General features: G+C 38.9%; 1 protein-coding gene across 2 annotated transcripts in view; it reads right to left on the bottom strand.

Annotated features, from left to right (window-relative positions):
- Positions 1-17,454, bottom strand: part of ahcy (adenosylhomocysteinase) — a 54,798-nt gene extending 37,344 nt beyond the window's left edge. The window contains exons 1-5 of one of the 2 annotated variants that reach the window (XM_069884594.1): positions 17,346-17,454; positions 16,327-16,517; positions 9,421-9,496; positions 1,422-1,574; positions 172-284 (exon numbers count right to left, since the gene is read on the bottom strand). In XM_069884594.1, the coding sequence (XP_069740695.1) occupies positions 172-284; positions 1,422-1,574; positions 9,421-9,496; positions 16,327-16,517; positions 17,346-17,373 (561 nt within the window). In that variant the 5' untranslated portion in view covers positions 17,374-17,454. Of the gene's footprint in view, positions 1-171; positions 285-1,421; positions 1,575-9,420; positions 9,497-14,135; positions 14,200-16,326; positions 16,518-17,345 lie in introns of those variants that run through there. The other variant, XM_069884595.1, reaches the window with a different exon arrangement.
- Positions 17,455-19,893: the final 2,439 nt, after the last annotated feature.

Below are 19,893 nucleotides of genomic sequence, written 5' to 3' on the forward strand. Positions count from 1 at the left end.
CAGCTTTCATTTATCCCAAGCTTTCCTTTCCATGACTGAAGCTCTGCCTGGACTGCATTTTCCTTCAGTAATATGCTAAGATAATTGATGATTACAGATATTTACAAGAATCTTTAATGAAATATCCAACTGTGTCTTAAGAGTTGAACATGAACTTTCATGGAATGTTACCTTAGTGACAGAGTCATTCACATTAATGGCAGGAACTTTGAGCATCTTATTCTGGTGCATCTTGCAGAGATTGTGGACTCCTGTTGTGGTTTCTTCAGAGATACCTTTGATGTCTGCAGATCAATAGGAATCAATAATGACCTCTCCCACTTGAGAACATTATGGTTAAAAAACACCATGAGGAACAATTAAGCAGGGCAAGCAGCTTGATCAATCACAACAATTGAAGAGTAGCAATCTTTATCCATGAGACAATTGCCAATATTCAATGATTCATTCCTTATCTGTCACTGCTCAAGAAAATGGACACCAAAGTCTTGCAATATATTGAATACAGTGTCTAGGCAAATAAGAGCCACTTGCTTGCAGTACCATTTACTTAAATCAAAAACCTCAAAGGTTACCAATAATTTTGGAAACAGGAGAGTAAACTTGGTCTGCACCTGCAGCTCTGCCCTATTCCAAAACATTTCAACACCCTTTACCCCGATTTAACCGTATGATTGACTATATTGAAGACAGGTGGACGTTCTTAAGGAAGGGAATCAGTGGTTACAGAGAGCAGGCAGGAGAATGGAGAAATAAAATAGTAAACTCTCAATGGTGAAATATTGGGACACACGCAGTGGGCCAAATGGCCCAGTTCCAATCTGATGACTTGTAATCTTGTGCAATCAGCAATATTTCAGCTGTACACATCACAGAAAAAACCTACTGAAGTGCTTGAGGGAATGAAAGAACAAAGCCCAGTAAAAACAGCTCTCAATATGGACCCTCCATCACCATCTTGGAAACATGGCACAGGAAGTTAAGGAAGGTGTACAAGGCAAACATGTTACAGAGTGCCAGGTTACTGGAACAAGCTGAAAGGCAAAGTGGTGGAAGCATATACAAATGAAGCATTTAAGAGGCTTTGAGATGGACAAATGAACACTAGGATGGAGAGCAAGTAGCAGAGCTCTAGTTTAATTTTGACATGTTCAGTACACACTGGGCCAAAGGGCTTGTTCCTGTACTGCATTACATTCTAATTGCAGAGCATTTAGAAACAACAGCAAACTCAAAACTGCCTGCAGAATAAGCAAATACAGTTGCAAGTCATCAACTGCATCAAGATTTTGCTAATTTGAAAAGATCATCTAAAACCATACATTTGGTTTGTATGCTTTGCCAAGGCTAGCTTTTTAAACATTTCCAAAGCTGCACATCACAAAACACTGATGAAACAAACACGAATAAAATCTTTTAACCTTTTAGAAGTTTAGGATGCTTTACATGAACTAGATTAGTTAGATCTCCACCATCATCCAAAATCATATTGAGGGCTTTTCCATCACGGAAGTACAGAGTCTGCTCGATGCACCAAATATATTCTTCATCTGTTTCCCCCTTCCAAGCATATACTGCAAAAAGAAAAAAGCCACTTTGACATACAAACCTGAACAAAAACCGACTGAGAAAAATATAAATTCATTATTCCCAATTTGCTACACTTCAGAACAGTTCAATTACTAATCCTCTGACACACAGATGAGATAGTTATCACACAACAGGATTGTGTCTTTTAATGTAAATGAATGATTATGCAAGCGAGCTCAAAGTTCAGAACAATAGAGGACACTTGCACACAAAAAATTGGCCACTGAAGATAGGCCCACATGGGAATGACTGATAGATTTATTTCGACTAGCTCAGTATGTCCATGTGATTAGCAATTAATGCTGACAACCTCAGTTTTATTCATTTTAGATTGCTGACTTTGCAGACAGCGCCAGCATTTAGTTTGCAATACCCAACTAGCTTGAGAAGACAGTGGTGAGCTGACTTATTAGACCATAAGACATATGAGCAGAAATGGGCAATTCAGACCCTCAAGTCTGCCCTGCCATTTAACCATGAGCCAATTAATTTTCTCCACTCAGCCTCATTGTCTAGCATCCTTTGATGCTCTGGCTAATCAAGAACCTATCAATTACTGCCTTAAATGCACTCAATGATCTGGCCTCCACACCACCTGTGGCATCAAATTCCACAGATTTACCACCCTCTGGCTGAAGAAATATCTCCATATCTCTTCTAAGTGGATGCTGAGGAAATGTGGAGGTTACAAGACAAAGACAGATTAGGAGAATGGGCAAAGAAGTGGCAAATTAATAATATCAGAAGGTATACAGACATGAACTTTGGTAGAAAAAATCCAGGGAGACTAAAGGGAGAAAATTCAAAGCACCCAGATTCAAAAGGACATCATGCAGGATAGCCTGAAGCAACTTGCAAGTTGAGTTGGTAGTGAAGAAGGCAAATGTTCTGCTGGCATTCATTTAAGCTTTATAAGGCATTGGTGAGAAGTTTTGGGCTCATTTTTTAAAATTTAAAAAAAATTATTTTTCACACTGTGAAAAATCATCCAAAATATGTACAAACGTTTCTCATTAAATATACACAGTGGCATTTTCTCCCTTTCCCCCCCCACTTTCCCTCCCTCCCTTCTTCCCACCCCCCTCCAAAACCCATAAATATTTAACATATACAATACAATAAAACAATATCTTCACACAAAGGAAAATAAACAAGAAAAATGCATCATCTATTACACATTGAATCTAGTCGTTTGTCTTCTTATCATTTTCATTTTAGGGGATGGAGGTCCAAGGCAAGCTCTCTCTGTTATGTTCCATGTATGGTTTCCAAATTTGTTCAAACAATATGACTTTATTTTTTAAATTATATGTTATTTTTCCATTTATTCATTTCCATGTACCATTGCTGTATTCTCATGCTCTTCCATTTTCCAAGTTGACATTATACATTTTTTTGCTACTGCTAAGGCTATAATTAATTTTTTTTGTGCTTTATCCAATTTGAGGCCTAATTCTTTACTTCTTATGTTACTTAAAAGAAAGATCTCTGGTTTTTTTTGATATGTTATTTTTTGTAATTTTATTTAGTATCTGATTTAGTTCTTCCCAAAGCGCATTCACTTGCATACATGCCCAAATTGCATGTACTGTTGTTCCCATTTCCTTCTTACAGCGAAAAGATCTATCCAATAACGTTGAATCCCATTCTTTTAATTTTTGAGGAGTGATATATACCCTGTGTAACCAATTGTACTGCATCATGCGTAACCTTGCATTTATTGTATTCTTCATAGTTCCAGAACATAACTTTTCCCATACTTCATTTTTTATCATTATGTTTAAATCCTTTTCCCACTTCTGCTTAGGTTTATAGTTTATTTCATCATTTTCCTTATCTTGCATCTTAAAGTACATGTCCATTATAAATCTTTTAATTATCATTGTGTCCGTAATCACATATTCAAAGCTGTTTCCTTCTGGTAACCTCAGACTGTTTCCCAATTTATCCTTTAAATAAGCTTTCAATTGATGACATGCAAACATTGTACCATGAGTTATTCCATATTTATACTTCAACTGTTCAAATGTTAATAAATTATTTCCCAAAATAATTATTTCCCATTCTCTAAAGGAAAGGTTATCTATTGTAAAAGGGATTAGTGGATTTTGCGTCAATATAATTTTGGTATTTGGTAATTCGTTTTTTTCCTTTCTAAGTGGATCTTCTTCCATGTATTAAGTAAATGACACAATACTGGTGAGCTTTAATATTGCACCAGCTTTTCATCCCACTTATACAGTACATACAGTACCTTCTCCCCTACTTTATCTAGTTCTATCTTAGACCAGTCTGGTTTTTCCCTTGTCTGGTAAAAATCTGATAAATACCTTAATTGTGCAGCTCTATAATAATTTCTAAAGTTTGGTAACTGCAAACCACCTTGGTTATACCTCTCTGTTAATTTATCTAATGCTACCCTCGGTTTCCTCCCTTTCCACAAGAATTTCCTTATTATTCTCTTTAGTTCATTTTAAAAAAATTCTGTTAAGGGAACTGGTAATATTTGAAATAAGTATTGTATCCTTGGAAACATGTTCATTTTAATGCAGTTTACCCTCCCTATCAACGTTAGCGGTAACTCTTTCCAATGTTCTAAGTCTTACTGCAATTACTGATAATTTAGTTTGTACGTGGCTTAAGTTATTATCTAACCTGATCCCGAGGTATTGGATTACTTGTGCTTGCCATTACTTCACTTTTATTTGCGTTGATCTTGTACCCTGATATTTCTCCATATTCCTTCAATTTCATATGTAGTTCTTTTATTGATTTCTCTGGTTCTGTTAGGTATACTATGATGTCATCTGCAAATAAGATGATTTTATACTCCTTCTCATTTATTTTTATCCCTTTTATTTTCTATTCTCATCAGTTCTGCCAAAGGTTCTATTGCTAAGGCGAACAATGACAGAGATAATGGACAGCCCTGTCTAGTCAACCTACTTAATTTAAAGTGATTCGATACATATCCATTTACTGCTACCTTCACCAACAGTCCATTATATAACGCTTTAATCCAATTTATATATTTTTCTGGTAGATTGAACTTCTGTAATACTTTAAATAAGTAGTTCCACTCTTCTCTATCAAAGGCTTTTTCTGTGTCTAAAGTAACAGCCACTGTTGGTTTCTTATTTCCTTGAACTGCATGAATTAGATTAATAAGTTAACAGACATTATCTGCTGTTCATCTTTTCTTAATAAATTCAGTTTGATCTTGTTTTACTATTTTTGGTAAAACAATCGGCCAATCTGTTTGCTAATAATTTTGCTATTATCTTATAATCTGAGTTAAGTAGATATTGGTCTATATGATGCTGGTGTTAATGGATCCTTCCACATCTTTGGTATTACTGTAATTTATTGCTGTCTTACATGAATCTGGCAAGTTTTGTGTTTCTTCTACCTGGTTCATTACTCCAGGAGAGGAGGAATTAATAACTCTAAATGTTTTATAGAATTCTATTGGAAATCCATCCTCTCCTGGTGTTTAATTGTTCAGTAGCTTTTTTAATATATCCTGTATTTCCTCTATTTCAAATGGTTTTATCAGCTTGTTTTGCTCCTCTTCTTGCAATTTCAGCAGTTCAATTTCAGCTAAAAACTCTTCTATTTTATCATCTTTCCCCTCGTTCTCAGTTTGGTATAATTGTTCATAAAATTCATTAAAGTTTTCATTAATCTCTGTTGGGTTATATGTAATTTGTTTGTCCTTTTATTTTGATGCCAATGCAGTTCTTTTAGCTTGTTCTGTTTCAAGTTGCCAGGCTAATATTTTATGTATTTTTTCTCCCAGTTCATAATATTTTTGCTTTGTTTTCATTATGTTCTTCTCCACCTTGTACATTTGTAATGTTTCGTATTTTATTTTTTTTGTCTGCCAATTCTCTCCTTTTCGTTATATGATCCCTTTTTACTAATTTCTTTTCTGTACTTACTATCTCCCTTTCCAACTGCTCTATTTCCCGATTGTAGTCCTTTTTCATCTTAGTAACATAAATTATCTGTCCTCTAATGAAGGCTTAAATTGCGTCCCATAATATAAATTTGTCTTTCACTGATTCTGTGTTTATTTCAAAATATGTTTTAATTTGGCGTTCAATAAACTCCCTAAACTCCTGCCATTTAAGTAGCATGGGGTTTAACCTCAATCTATATGTTCTTGGTGGGATGACCTCCAGTTCTATTGCTAATAACAGGGGTGAATGATCTGATAGTAGTCTAGTAGTCCCACTCAGTTTTCCTAACTCTCCCTTGAATATGGGCCGACAACAAAAACATATCAATCCTTGAGTATGTTTTGTGCCTACTCAAATAATATGAATGTTCCTTCTCTCTTGGGTGTTGCCTCCTCCATATATCCATAAGTTTCATTTCCTGCATTGATTTAACCATAAATGTGGCTACTTTATTCTTTTTGCTTGTCTTTTGTCCAGTTTTATCCAACACTGGATCCAAATTAAGGTTAAAATCCCCTCCTATCAATATATTTCCTTGTGTATCCGCAATCCTCAAAAAAATATCCTGCATAAACTTTTGATCCGCCTCGTTAGGTGCATATATATTGAGCAAATTCCAAAATTCTGAGTATATCTGACACTTTATCATTACATATCTCCCTGCTGGATCTATTATTTCCTCCTCTATTTTGAATGGTACATTTTTGTTAACTAATATGGCTAAACCTCTAGCTTTTGAATTATATGATGCTGCCGCTACGTGTCCTACCCAGTCTCTCTTTAGTTTGTTATGTTCCACTTCAGTTAGATGCATTTCCTGCACTTATATCTATTTTTTCCTTCAATAAATTTAGTAGCCTCCTCCCTTTAATTTGGTTATGTATTCCATTAATGTTTATAGTCATAAAGTTCAATGTGGCCATCTTATATCTTGCTTACACCTCTTTTCTGCTTCCTCGCCACCTCCATCCCTTTTTCCCTTTTTCATCTTAGTTTTCCCTTATTAAACTCAATGTACGACAACACATTTAAAACAAAGTACCCCAACAGTTCCCACACCCAATACCTTAACCCCAAATGCTTTCTCCTCCACCCCCCCCCCCCAACTCCGAGTTGCGCCTTATCCCTTGCCTGGCAACCACAACTCCCCTTTCCATTTGGATTGCGATCTTGCTCACAAGCATCAACTGATTTTGCAGTGACGGTTATTCCCTCCCCCCCCCCAGAAAACACTATTTTTTTTTAAACACATATAACAAAGTTCTCTTTTTTCCCCCCTTCCTTCTTTCCTTGCATTCTCTTTGCACTCTTTAGTTCTTTACATACAAATTGTCTTTACATCTTTATATATACTTTATTGCCGTTCTTCATTCTTGTTACATCTCTTCATCTGTCCTGCAAACGTTCTGCAAATTCTTGCGCTTCCTCTGGATCCGAGAACAGTCTGCTTTCCTCCCCGGGTATAAATATCTTAAGCACAGCTGGATATCTTAATATGAATTTGTAACCTTTTATCCATAAACTCATTTTCGCTGTATTAAACTCCTTCCTCCTCTTTAAGAGTTCAAAACTTATGTCTGGGTAAAAAAATATTTTTTGACCCTTATATTCCAATGGCTTATCACCTTCTCCAACTTTATTCCTTGTCCACTCCAGTATATTTTCTCTTGTCGTTTATTTCAAAAATTTTACTAAAATTTTACGTGGTTTTTGATGTGTCTGCGGTTTTGGAGCTAGTGCTCTGTGCCCTTTCTATTTCCATTTCTCCCTGCATTTCTGTCGTTCCCAGGACCTTTGGGATCCGTCTTTTTATAAATTCCTTCATGTCTGTGCCTTCTTCACCCTCAAGGCCCACTATTTTTATGTTGTTTTGCCTACTATAATTTTCGAACATACCAATTTTCTGAGATAACAACTCTTGTGTCTCTAATTTTTTTGTCACTTTTTTCCAATTTTTCTCTCAAGTCATTTACTTCCATTTCTACAGCAGTTTCCCGCTCTTCCACATTCTCTACTCTTTTCCCTATTTCTGTCATGACCAGCTCTAAATGTTGCATTTTATCTTCTGCTCTTTTCATTTTCCTTTTAATTGCACTAAATTCTAATGATAATAATTATTTTAATGATCTCATTTGTTCTTCAAAAAAAGCTTTATCTATATTCTGTCCATCAGTTTTACCTTCTATTTCCCAGTGAAGATCTTGGTCTTCTTCCTCTTCTTCTGTGCCTGTACCTGTGTTTGTGTCTTCTCTTCTTTGTGTCTGTCTCTTGTTTTTCCTGATGAGCTGCTTGTATCTCTCTTGTCAGGCCTCCTCTTGCTGCTGGTCCTCCCCTCCTGGGCTGCTCGTCTGTCGGGCCTCCTGTCGTTGATCCTCTTGTCGGTCACCCCTCAGTCTTTCTCCCTCATCTGTTTCTTTGCTCCCTCCTCTGCCGCCTTCCTCGTCCTCTAGCTGAGCGCCATGGTGACGGGCATCCCTCAGCTGTTCACGCTGTGGCTGCCCGCTCCTCTGCTGAGGTCCCCTCCCGTCAGTGTCCACTTTTCCTTTTGATTGTACAGTTGCGCACTTTTGTTTGGCTTTGAGAGCCATTTTTGAAGTCCACCGGCCGGGAGGTCACGACTCCGCAGGGCATGCACTAACCTCGTGGATCGGGCGCTCCTCGCCACCACAGCTCCCTGTTCCTTCGTGCAGGTAAGGCCTTCTTTCTTCTCCGGCAACTTTTCTACTTTTTTTTCGGTTGTTTTTACTTTCTCCTTCTTGGGTGCCATTTTCTTTCTCTTCTCTGCAACTTTATCTTATATTTCTTATATTTTATTTTTGTTGTGATTTGTCTTTTCCCAACTTTTTTCCTATTTTTCTGAAGGGCTGGTTTTCCCAACCAGCCACTACTCCATCACGTAACTCCTCCAGTTTTATTCATTTAAATAAAAGATTGACTGACGTTAAAGGGTTCAGAGGAGATTCACATGGATGATTCCGAGAATAAAAGGGTTATCATATGAAGAGCTTTTGACAGCTCTTGGCTTGAACTCATTGGAATTTAGAAAGAGGGGGAATCTCAATGAAACATTTTGAATGTTGTAAGGCTTGGACAGAGTTGTAGAAAGATTGTTTCCCCATGGAGGGAGAGTCAAGGACAAAAGGGTACAACTTTAGGAATGAAGAGCATCCACTTCAGCCCTGGTAAATCTTTGGAATTTGTTGCCACAGGTGGGGCCAAGTTGGGTGTATTTAAGGCAGAGATTGCTTAGTTCTTAATTAGCCAGGGCATCAAAGGTTATGGGGAGAATTCCAGGCAGTGAGGCTGAGTTGGAAAATGGATCAGCTCATGATTAAATGGTAGGGCAGACTCAATGGGCTGAATAGCTTATTTTTGCTCCTCTGTCTTTTGAAATATTGTGTTCTGTTCTGGTCACCTCATTACAGGAAGGATGTGGAAGCTTTGGAGAGGATGCAGAGGAGATTTACCAGGATGTTGCCTGGATTGGTGAACTTACCTTATGAGGCAAGGTTAAGAGAGCAAGGGCTTTTCTCTTTGGAGCAAAGGATGAGGAATGACGCAATAGTGGTTTACAAGATTCTGAGAGGCACAGACGGGATGGACACCCAACAACATTTTTTCCCCCAGGTGAGACAAGCAAACACCAAACGACATCTGTGCAAGGTGAAGGAGGAAAGTTGAGGGAAGATATCAGGGTAATTTTTTTAATGCTGGCCTTGTTCCTTTCTTGTATTGATAAATCAACCAAAGTTGATTTTGAATGCCAAATATTGAATTAGCACAATTTCCCCCAATTTGAAAGAAAATACATAGACCAATTTGACAATACTCCTACATTCACTTGGACTTGAGAGTCCGTCGTACTGACCAGGAATTCCTGATTTTGCCATTGCAGCAGCTGCGTGATCCTGAGTAGAGAAAATATTGCAGCTGGACCATTGAACCTGAAATGAGATCAAAGCTTTAATTATAAAGGTAAAGTGGACTTTAGCCATGACCAAGTAACAGATCAAAAGGGAGTCATCTTTTCAACATTAAAATTAAGCAGGGCTCACTTAGTCTTTGATTTTTGCACAAAGAAATACAAATTAATCTAGATAAATAATGTACATTTCAATTACGCTGAACAACGAAGATTTTGCTTCCTGAACATTTTAGGGTTTATTTTATGGATTTTTGGCCGCTGATTATGAAAATCACCTTCAAATCACTGTCAAAAAAAATCAAAGAACAATACTACAAGAATACAGACTAATAGAAAACATATAGCTAAGATACAATACATTAAAAACAAATGGAACAGAGAAAGCTACATTAAAAACGAAAAAAAATATTCAGTTAGGCAAATGGTCTAATCTTGGGAAGTTAAAACAGAAGACATTAAGAATAATAAATACTATAAAACAGACATACTCTAATATATAAACAAAAGGAAATCAATTGTATCTTTTAGATAATATTACACAAAATTATACAATTTCCTATTATTCATAGAATTACTAGATGAGAATGAAATGGAAAATTTTTTGACTATGTTGAACTTCCAAAATTAGAAGAGAGAAAAGATAGAAGTAGACACCCCCTTTACAAGAGAAGAAATTGAAAAAGCTCAGGGTACCTACAGACTAAAAATTCCCTTCTGAGTTTTACAGACAATTCAATCCCTATTAATGGATGTTCTGGACCAAGCAGAGAGACAGACCACCCCACCCCCTCAAAATCATTCTCAAATCCCAAAAAATAGGGATCTATTAAAAACTTTGTCATATAGACCAAATTTTGCTGTTAAATGCTGATTATAGGATACTAGCAAAAGCAATAGCTAATAGATTAGGACAATATCTACCAAAACTGATCAATACAGATCAGGTAAGATTTATGAAGGAAGACATTCCTCAAATAGTCTAGGTAGGTTATTTGATATAATCCATATGGCAAAATTTGAATGGAATCCAAGTATTACAGCCTCCCTGGATGTGGAAAAAACATTCAACCGTTTAGAATGGCCCTTTCTATTTAAAACACAACAGAACATTTATAAATAGGATAAAAGCTTTTTAATCATAAACCACAAGCTAAAATTATAACCAATAATGAGATGTCAGCGGTGTTTCCCTCGAGTAGATAGAGTAGTCAGGGATGCCCTTACCCCCAGTGCTTTTTATACTAGGGATTGAACACAAAATTAGTCTATTTGCCAATGACATGGTACTGTACCGAGCAGACCCAGTTAAATCTTTGGAAAAATTACAAGGAACATTAGAAAAATATGGAAGAGTATAAATATGGAAAAAAGAAGATAATGCCATTGACACGTTTAGAATACAGGAGGTATCAAAAAGGAAGTAAACTTAAATGGAAGACAGGTGGAATAAAATATCGTGGAAAAGCAACTGATACTCTGTATAAACCAAATTATGTTCTTCTTTTGGGGAAGATAAAAAAAACCTGAAGAAATGGAGGGATTTTCCAATTACTTTAGTGAGAAGAGTTAATCGCGTCAAAAATGAAACTAATGCCAAGGCTACAATATCATTCCAATTGCTGCCTATTCCATTATTTAATTTAAAGAAATCCTTAGATAATCATATTAGACAGTTCCTATGGAATGACAAGGTACCAAGAATTGCATTGGAAAAACTGACATGGGACTACAGGCTAGGAGGACTGCTGGATTTTAAAATATGCTACCTAGCTGCACAAGTTAGATTTCTCAGTCATCTTTGTGGAAGACAGCTCCCCCTCCTGGATTCAAATGGGAATTTACTCAATGGGGGAGGGGGAAGCAAAGGATTATATCTAAAAATGGAGAGCCAAATCACTAAAAAACAGATAATCCCATACTAATACATATGGCAGGAAATTGATGAATGTATAGGAAAAAAATAGGTGTATCAATAAAGCCTCCACGGTGTAAAAATGTTATTGCCTATGAACATACGCAATAGAATATTGAATGCATAGTATGACAAAGGAATAAGATTGTTACATGGAAGGAACTTGTGTCCTTCAAACAACTAAAACAAATACGGAGTGGCCAATGGGACCTTCTACTGTTTTCTCCAGCTAAGATCGTTCTTAAGAGAAAGATGGGGACCAAAGTTGACCACACCTGAAACTAGTGAAATAGAATGGTATGGATGGGGAATACACTCAAATTTATAACAAAAATGTATTATGCTCTCCAAAGTGAAAGTGCATACAGAGGTCAAGGGAAAGATGGGAGTCAGACTTGGGTGTAGTAATCTCAGAAAGAATCTGGTCAGATTGATATACGTCAATTATAAATGCAAGATATGGACTAGTTCAGTATAATTTCTGCACCAATTAAATCTTACTCCACAGAAGTTACATAGACCTAAAGCAGAAATTTCAAATACGTGTTTCAGATGTGGGACTGAAAGAGGAACACTTTTTTTTTTACATGCTACGTGGTCGTGCATAAACACGAGGTCATTTTGGCAAGATATTGCAGAAAAATTAACCAGTGTAACAGGTGTGGCCTTTGTGGGAGACTCATTGCTATATATCTACGAAGCAATTTTATTGAAATAAGCATCAAATTGACTAAATATCAAATCTAATTTATAAAAATAGCACAGGTGGTAGCAAAAAATGTACTGAAATCACTTGGAAGTCCGATTCCCTTCTATTTATAGCACAATGGACTGCGGAAATTAACAGCTGTATACCCAAGGCAAAGTCAAATAATTTAAATAAGTATGATACTTTCGTAAAGATCTGGCAGTCATACCTGGACCACATAGGGGCCCAAATACAATAACAGAAAGGAATATAAATGTTGATTTTTACATACCCAAAAGTGATTTCCCAACTGTATTCTATACATTTAAGGTATGTAAACACTGACGGAGTGTGGATTTGTATGTATCGAAGGAGTGAGGGAGGAATTTTTTTATTGTTGTTTGCAAGAAGTTTATTATATTGCGCGAGATATTGTGTTTATACTTTTGAAATAAAAAACAAATATTCAACAGATAGAACCTTTTTTTGATTTCCTGCCATATTTTAAGTCTACTAGTACATTCACATAAAGCAAGCTGTTTTGGTCAGTTTAAGCATGCCTTTGCATGCACCAGGGACTATGCAAATGTTGCCTTAGGATGGAAGGTATTTAAAGATGTTGAAAATTTACTTGACAACTGCAGAGAACTAACTACATGCAGCCAATTGACGTGCTTCAAGAATATAAAACTATGAAGTGCAACATGTCGTTGAAAATTCATTTTCTGCTTTCACACTTGGACGTCTTCCCTGCTGATCTTGGTACCGTCAGTGACAAACATAATGAATGGATTCACCAGGTGATCGTGACCATGAAAAAGCAATATTGGGCAAATGGCCGACTATTGTTGGACACTGACATGAGAGGCATCAGATGCTGAGTATAAATGACAATCAGCAGCAAAACTGTATGTCACTTGAACTAACGCAAGGTGTCAGTATCATTATACGATTGAACATGCCAAATTAAATAAATGTTAATTTAACATTTCTCCAACTTCTTCTGTGATACAGCAAATCTGAAATTATCTTTGTGTTCAGCTTGTAGATGTCCATCATAATCCCCAAATGTTTTTTCAGCAAGCAAACCTTTTGAAAAAATTTTTGTCCAGTGTTATAGAACAAGGCGATTTATATCAATGATAGAGAAATTAGGGAAAATCAACATGGATTTGTATATGAGAGGTCATGTCGCACAAATTTGATGTTTTTTTTTTAAAATGACATTGTAATGCTTTGACAAGGCTGCAGTACAGAAGGTTATCACATGGGATTCAAAGAGTCAGTAAATTTGATATTAAATTAGTTTGGTCATACATGATACAGCTTAGTGGTGAAGGGTGTGGCACTGACTTGAAATCTCTGATTAAAAGTATTCCAGAAGGATCAGAGCTAGGACCAGTCTGTGAATAATGTGCAATCTGGATGAAAATGCAAATACAGTAGTTCCATGATCTAATTAGCAAGTTTGAAGATAAATATGTAGAGCTGGGGATGAGGAAGTCTGTTAAACTATAAAAGATGTAGATCAGTTGGAAATTTGGGTGGAGAAATGATCGAAGAGAGTTTAATTTGAACAAGTTGGTGACTTTGCATTTATTATGTCCAATGGAAGGGGAGAATGTACAATGATACAGAAGAGAATCTATGCAGCAAGTGGCAGGACAATTGGAAACATTGTTGTAAGGAATATTAGGATCCAAGTGACAATAAACAAGTAAATGTTCCCCATCATTCTCAGGACATCCCACATCATGTCAGCAATGTTGCAGCTGTACCAAACTTTCATCAGCCAAGATTGAGAATTGTGCAGTTTGGGAGATGCATAACTCAGAGAATGAGGAGGGTGCAGAAGTTCTCCAGGATCAAAACTGTTTTCTCTGAAGTGTTTCCAGAAATTCACGTAAACACGTTTACTGTCCATAGTTATCGCCACAAAAAATTCAGTCAGTTTAATCAAATAGGATCTGTCCATAGCATCTTCCCTTTTCAAAGAGTTGCCAGCTGTCCCTAGCAGTCTTTTCCCCACTGTCGTTTTGAAAGGGAAAATATATTTACCATCTTCCACTCATCTGGCACCATCATTTGTTGCCAATGAAGATTTGAAAATTTCCATCACCAATCTCGTCTTATCTCTGATAGCAACAGATGGACTTTGCAGCCTTTGAAGGGATCAATACCTGCAACTTGCAATAGAATTACAACTTTGAGTTCTGCAAAGTAGTTTCATTGTGAATATCAATTGCCTCTTTCACACTGTCAATTCCATGTGGGCTAACTGGCTAATTTAGTGGGTCCATTCCTGGTAATCGTGCAGTGTTAAATGTACCAACCTGGCAGAGCGAGTTAAATTCCTGTTAAACGCAACCTGGCCCAGACACTTGGTGGAGGCAAGTGTCAGAGCCCGGTCAAGTTAACCCACTAATTCATTCTAGTGGCATGAAAGCACAACTGCTCCCCTCTTTAAAATCTCAGGTTGCTAATTTACAGGGAAATCACAATGCCGTGGGAAAGGCTCCAGAGATGCCACATGCCCGGTAAGTTTTCCTACTTCCTAGATTTGGCAGTATGAAAAGGGCTAATGACAGGTATTCTTTTAGACCTCAGCTACATTTGGCTCTACACATATTGCTGTGTTGCCCTAAATGAGCCCTAATCTTTCCTCACTTATTTTACCAAAAGGTACTTCAATGCTGTCTGCCCCTAATGTTTTGTTCCCTGTTTTACATTCCATTTTCTCTTTTAAGTGCTTTTTAAAAATTCCCTTGAAGCAACTTTATTTTTCTAAGAATCAAGGGCATAGAACAGCCTGGATGACAGCCAGCTTAAATATGATGACAAATCAATTGTGGACTTTGATACAAACTCAGTAAATTTGCTCAATCCACCTCACTACGCAGGGCAATTCACAAGAAATCCATTTGTATTTAGAGAAAGGTTTTGATCAGTAACAAATGGCAAATGTTTAAGCCTTCCATGTTCCTTCATGAACTGTCATCTCCACAGAACCATCCCTAATCACTCTCCTTGCCTCCTGCCTGTTTGCAACTTCTATTCATTCCAAATTTCTATTCTTAACTACACCCTCCCTGCCATTTCTGTTGCAATATTACTAATTTCAATTTGCATCATGGTTTAAAAACAAACTTTTGGTCTACTTGACCAAGAAAACTTCAAACTGAACTGTACAAGTGAACAGGATCACTGACAGTTTCTCTCCAACACAATGAGCATCCTTTCTCTATTCTCATACTTGTCAATACATTTTTGCAACAGTTAACTGGCAAGAATCTCAAGCATTGTATCTTTCCACTTCTTCCTTATGCTAATTTTTTAGGAATCCTCAAATTTAATGGTAAGATTCATTTGCTCTTACCACCTCTCAACCATTTCCAAGCTTGCAGGACTTGTCCAGAATCCAATCTCAAGTAAAATCTTCCAACAAAACAATGGGAAGGCAAAGAACATAATTTTCAGCACTTGCTCTCCACCCTGATGACCATCTCAATCTTAACCAGGCAATTTAAATGATCTCCTCTGAAATTAGAAAACCACAGAAGGGTATTTGCTTTGTGGACCATCTGCATTAAATCTACAGGCATAACAGATTCTCTTCATCTCCTCCCATGTTTACCTTAGTCTGTGGCCTCCTATCTTACCACGTATGGCCAATGAAAGCTTGAGGAACATGTGTCTGGGCTCTTTGCAGCCTTCTGGGCTTGATAATTGAATTCTAGAAACTCTGATATCTTAATTTCTCAACCTGAATCATTCAGCTATGTGTAACATTCAATTTGTTATATTTCTCATTTTCTTTCTGAAAATACATTAGGGTTAGGGTTTTCTGGGAACACAGAACAGGTTGGTCCTCCTGCTCTGCATTTTTTAACTCATTTTGTCGTTTGTTTTCACTCAAACAGCTGCCATTCACAGGCCAGAAAGCCTTGAACTATTGGATAGGGTTTTACCCTAGTAGGCAGGGGAGATGGAGCAATTGGTGGAAAGGCCAATGGAATGTGCAGTGTGACAGAGGGAAGATGGAGTGGGCAAATGTATGGATGAAATGTGTTTAATTTAATGCGAGGAGTATTAAGAAGCTATTAACACCATGGTCGGCACAGATACTATGTGGTAAAGAGTCTTCTCCTATGTTATCCTGCTCTTGTCAGCAAATCTCAACTCTTCAAAGACAGCCTTAACGTGGCACAATTTTGGAGAATTCAATTGAAAATATTAGTACTGGAATTACCTCTGCCCCAAGTGCTGTAAGAGTTTCAATCAATACAGCAGTCTGAACAGTCATGTGAAGACAGCCTGCGATTCGAGCCCCTTTGAGTGGTTTTGATTCTCCATACATCTTCCTCATCATCATCAAGCCAGGCATCTCATTCTCAGCAATCTCTATCTCTTTCCGGCCCCAATCAGCCAAACTAATGTCAGCTACAATGCAAAGGAACAAGATTTAGCCAAAACAAAATCGATAGTGCTCATCCCACTTAGTCAGAAAAAAGGCTTAAAAACTGATGAAAACTTAAAAGCAACAAAATAATTTCACTTGCTTGATACCCCACACCATTTAGAGAACCTCAAGGAAGAGGCCAGCAAAATCATGTGCGTTTTTCCTCATCCCCATCCAAAGCAGCTCAAAAACAATGTCTGAAAATGGTGCAATATTTCAAATTGTTGACTCACTTTGCACCACTGTACGGGCCATTTGGCCCTCAAAGTTGCGGGGGGGGGGGGGGGGGTCACCCACATCAAGCTACTGCACACAGCTGCACAGTTCTAACTAGAAATGCCAGCGACCCAGACCCACACACAGCGTGGTTTGGAAGGGGGGCCTGCATGGGTTCACCCAGTTTCCTCCCTCATTCCAGTGACAATGGGGTGAGAAGGTTAATTAGACATATGGGTGAACTTGGCCATCACAAGCTCGTACACCAGGAGGGCCTACCACCCTGCTAAATCCCCACATTTAAAAACAAACCCAATCCTCCCCCACCATTCATCTCTTTTGTTCATCCATGTGCATCTTTTTAATGGCCCCTCTTGTAACATCACGACACCTGATCCATGCACCCACCACCATCAATCATCTTTCTGGAACTTTCCTCCACACAGCTTCAACTGATATCCCCTGGTTTTGACCAGTACTGTTTCCCCACCACCCCAACCCCGGGTTCAATCACCCCTCCCCCTCATGACCCCCCTCCACCTCCCCCGGATGAGCCACCCCCTCCCCGGTGAAGCCCTGACCCCGATCCTCACCGACTTTGTAGGGCAGCCTCTCGGACATGGCTCCACTGCAGCACCAGTGTCGCTACGGGGAAAGGAGCGGCTCATGCCCGCGCGCCCTTATAACCTACGCCCCGGCCGCGAGTCTCTCCCACAATCCCCCACGAATGCCCGCCCACCCATCGCGTTCCGATTGGCTGGGAATCCCGTTCGGGTTTGATGGACGTTGGAGTGTGAGCGGGCTGCGGACGGGGAAGGAATGGGGGGGGGGAGTGAGTGAGGGAGGAATGAATGGGGGCGGAATGAATGAGGGAGAGTGGGGGAGGAATGAATGAGGGAGAGTGGGAGAGGAATGAATGAGGGAGAGTGGGGGAGGAATGAATGAGGGAGAGTGGGGGAGGAATGAATGAGGAAGAGTGGGGGAGGAATGAATGAGGGAGAGTGGGGGAGGAATGAATGAGGGAAAGTGGGGGAGGAATGAATGAGGGAGGGAGGGAGAGAGGAATGAATGAGGGAGGGAGGGAGGAATGAATGAGGGAGGGAGGGAGGAATGAATGAGTGAGGGAGAGTGGGAGGGAGGAATGAATGGGGGAGAGTGGGAGGGAGGAATGAATGAGGGAGGGAGGAATGAATGAGGGAGGGAGGAATGAATGAGGGAGATGTCATGATAATGAATATGTATGAGATATTCCAGAAGTCACGTGGTATGAGAGAGATAAGAACACAAGCAGGAGAACAAAGCAAACGGGAAAATAACGCCACTGAGAAGTTTACCTTGTGTTTAATGTTTTATTAACTTCACATTTCGGGCCACAAATGTGACATTGGCGACGAGGATGGGATTCGAACCCACGCGTAGATGCGGTAGATGCATTAAATGCACACTATGTAGTGACACCGAATGCTACATTTCAACGCCATTTGTTTCGGAGAACGAGACAAGAAGATGGCCAGACAATTGCTCAGTACGTGACGAGACTACGCCAGCTAGCTGTTGGATGCAATTACATACCAGCTGATTTGGACAACCAATTATTGGATCAAGTCGTACAGCACTGCAAATCAGATAAACTCAGAAGACGTCGACTGGAAAGAGGGAGTGAGTTGGAACTCATCGATGCTTTAGCTATTGCTGCTGCATTAGAGGCTGTTGAAGGGCAATTTCATACCATGACCCTGAAAGACAACTCAAGCCAGCAAATTAAGAGGCTCTCACATCGCCATAATCAGTCAAGATATACGCCGACACAGGACGTGGAGTGTTATCGATGTGGAAACCGAGGTCACTTTAGAAAAGACCCATATTGCCCGGCCAAAGGCAAAGTTTGCAGAAAGTGTGGAGGTAAGGACCACTTTGCAAAGAAGTGCAAAAGCAAGTCCAATGCAGACCAGAAGAGGAAGAGTACAACTTCTAAAGGCAAAGCCTGGGGGAAAGGAAAGTATCCTGGAAAGAAAGATACCATTCGCCAGATAGACGGTGACGATGATGATACCCAGGAGGAACAGAGTTGTTACCAATTTACGTTGAATGAAGTACGTCATGAGAAGGTCCCAGTGATCATTGGTGGAGTGACAGTGCAGGTCATTGTAGACTCAGGCAGTGACAGTAATGTGATTGATCGACATTTATGGGAGAAGTTGAAAAGGAAAAAGATCATCTGTACCTCAAAGAAGTGTTCCAAGAAACTGTATCCATACACAGCAACCAAGCCATTGCTTGGATGTTTTACTGCAACTGTTGAAGCTGGAGTTAAGTGCACCGAAGCAGAGTTTATGGTCATAGAAGAGAGGGGAGAACCATTGCTGAGTAGAAGCACAGCGCAAGACCTGGCAATACTTCATATTGGAGCTTGTGTCAATTCAATTCAGTCATACGAGGATATGAAGCAAGAATTCCCCGCAGTCTTCCAAGGAGTAGGAAAGCTGAAAGGTCGACAATTGAAGCTAGCGGTAGATGAAACGGTCAAACCCAAGGCACAACCAATGCGCTGAACTCCGTTTGGACTTCGTGGGAAAGTCGAAGCCAAAATTAAAGAATTGATCGAACAAGACATTATTGAACCGGTGGAACATTCGACACAATGGGTCAGTCCCGTAGTGATTGTGTCCAAACCAAAGGGTGACATAAGACTATGTGTTGACATGAGAATGGCCAATGAAGCTATAATTAGAGAACGACATCCTATACCAACAGTGGAGGAAATACTTCAAGAACTAACTACCAGCAAGGTATTCTCAAAAATTGATCTGAAATGAGGCTATCATCAATTAGAGCTGGATCCAGGTTCCCGAGATGTGACAACATTTGTGACTCACTGTGGATTGTATCGTTACAAGAGACTATCATTTGGAATTAATGCAGCTTCGGAGATCTACCAGTATGAAATCCATCGAGTAATTCAAGGCATTCCTGGAGTTGCTAACATTTCTGACGACATCATAGTCCATGCACCAACGAAGGAAGAGCATGACAAACGGTTGAGGCGTGTACTATCTAGACTACAGGAGGCAGGCCTTACCGTGAATGGAAACAAGTGCCAGTTCGGTGTGTCAGAAATGGACTTCATGGGACACAGACTTA

Source organism: Narcine bancroftii, chromosome 6, assembly GCF_036971445.1.
Source record: "Narcine bancroftii isolate sNarBan1 chromosome 6, sNarBan1.hap1, whole genome shotgun sequence".
NCBI classification, from domain to species: domain Eukaryota; kingdom Metazoa; phylum Chordata; class Chondrichthyes; order Torpediniformes; family Narcinidae; genus Narcine; species Narcine bancroftii.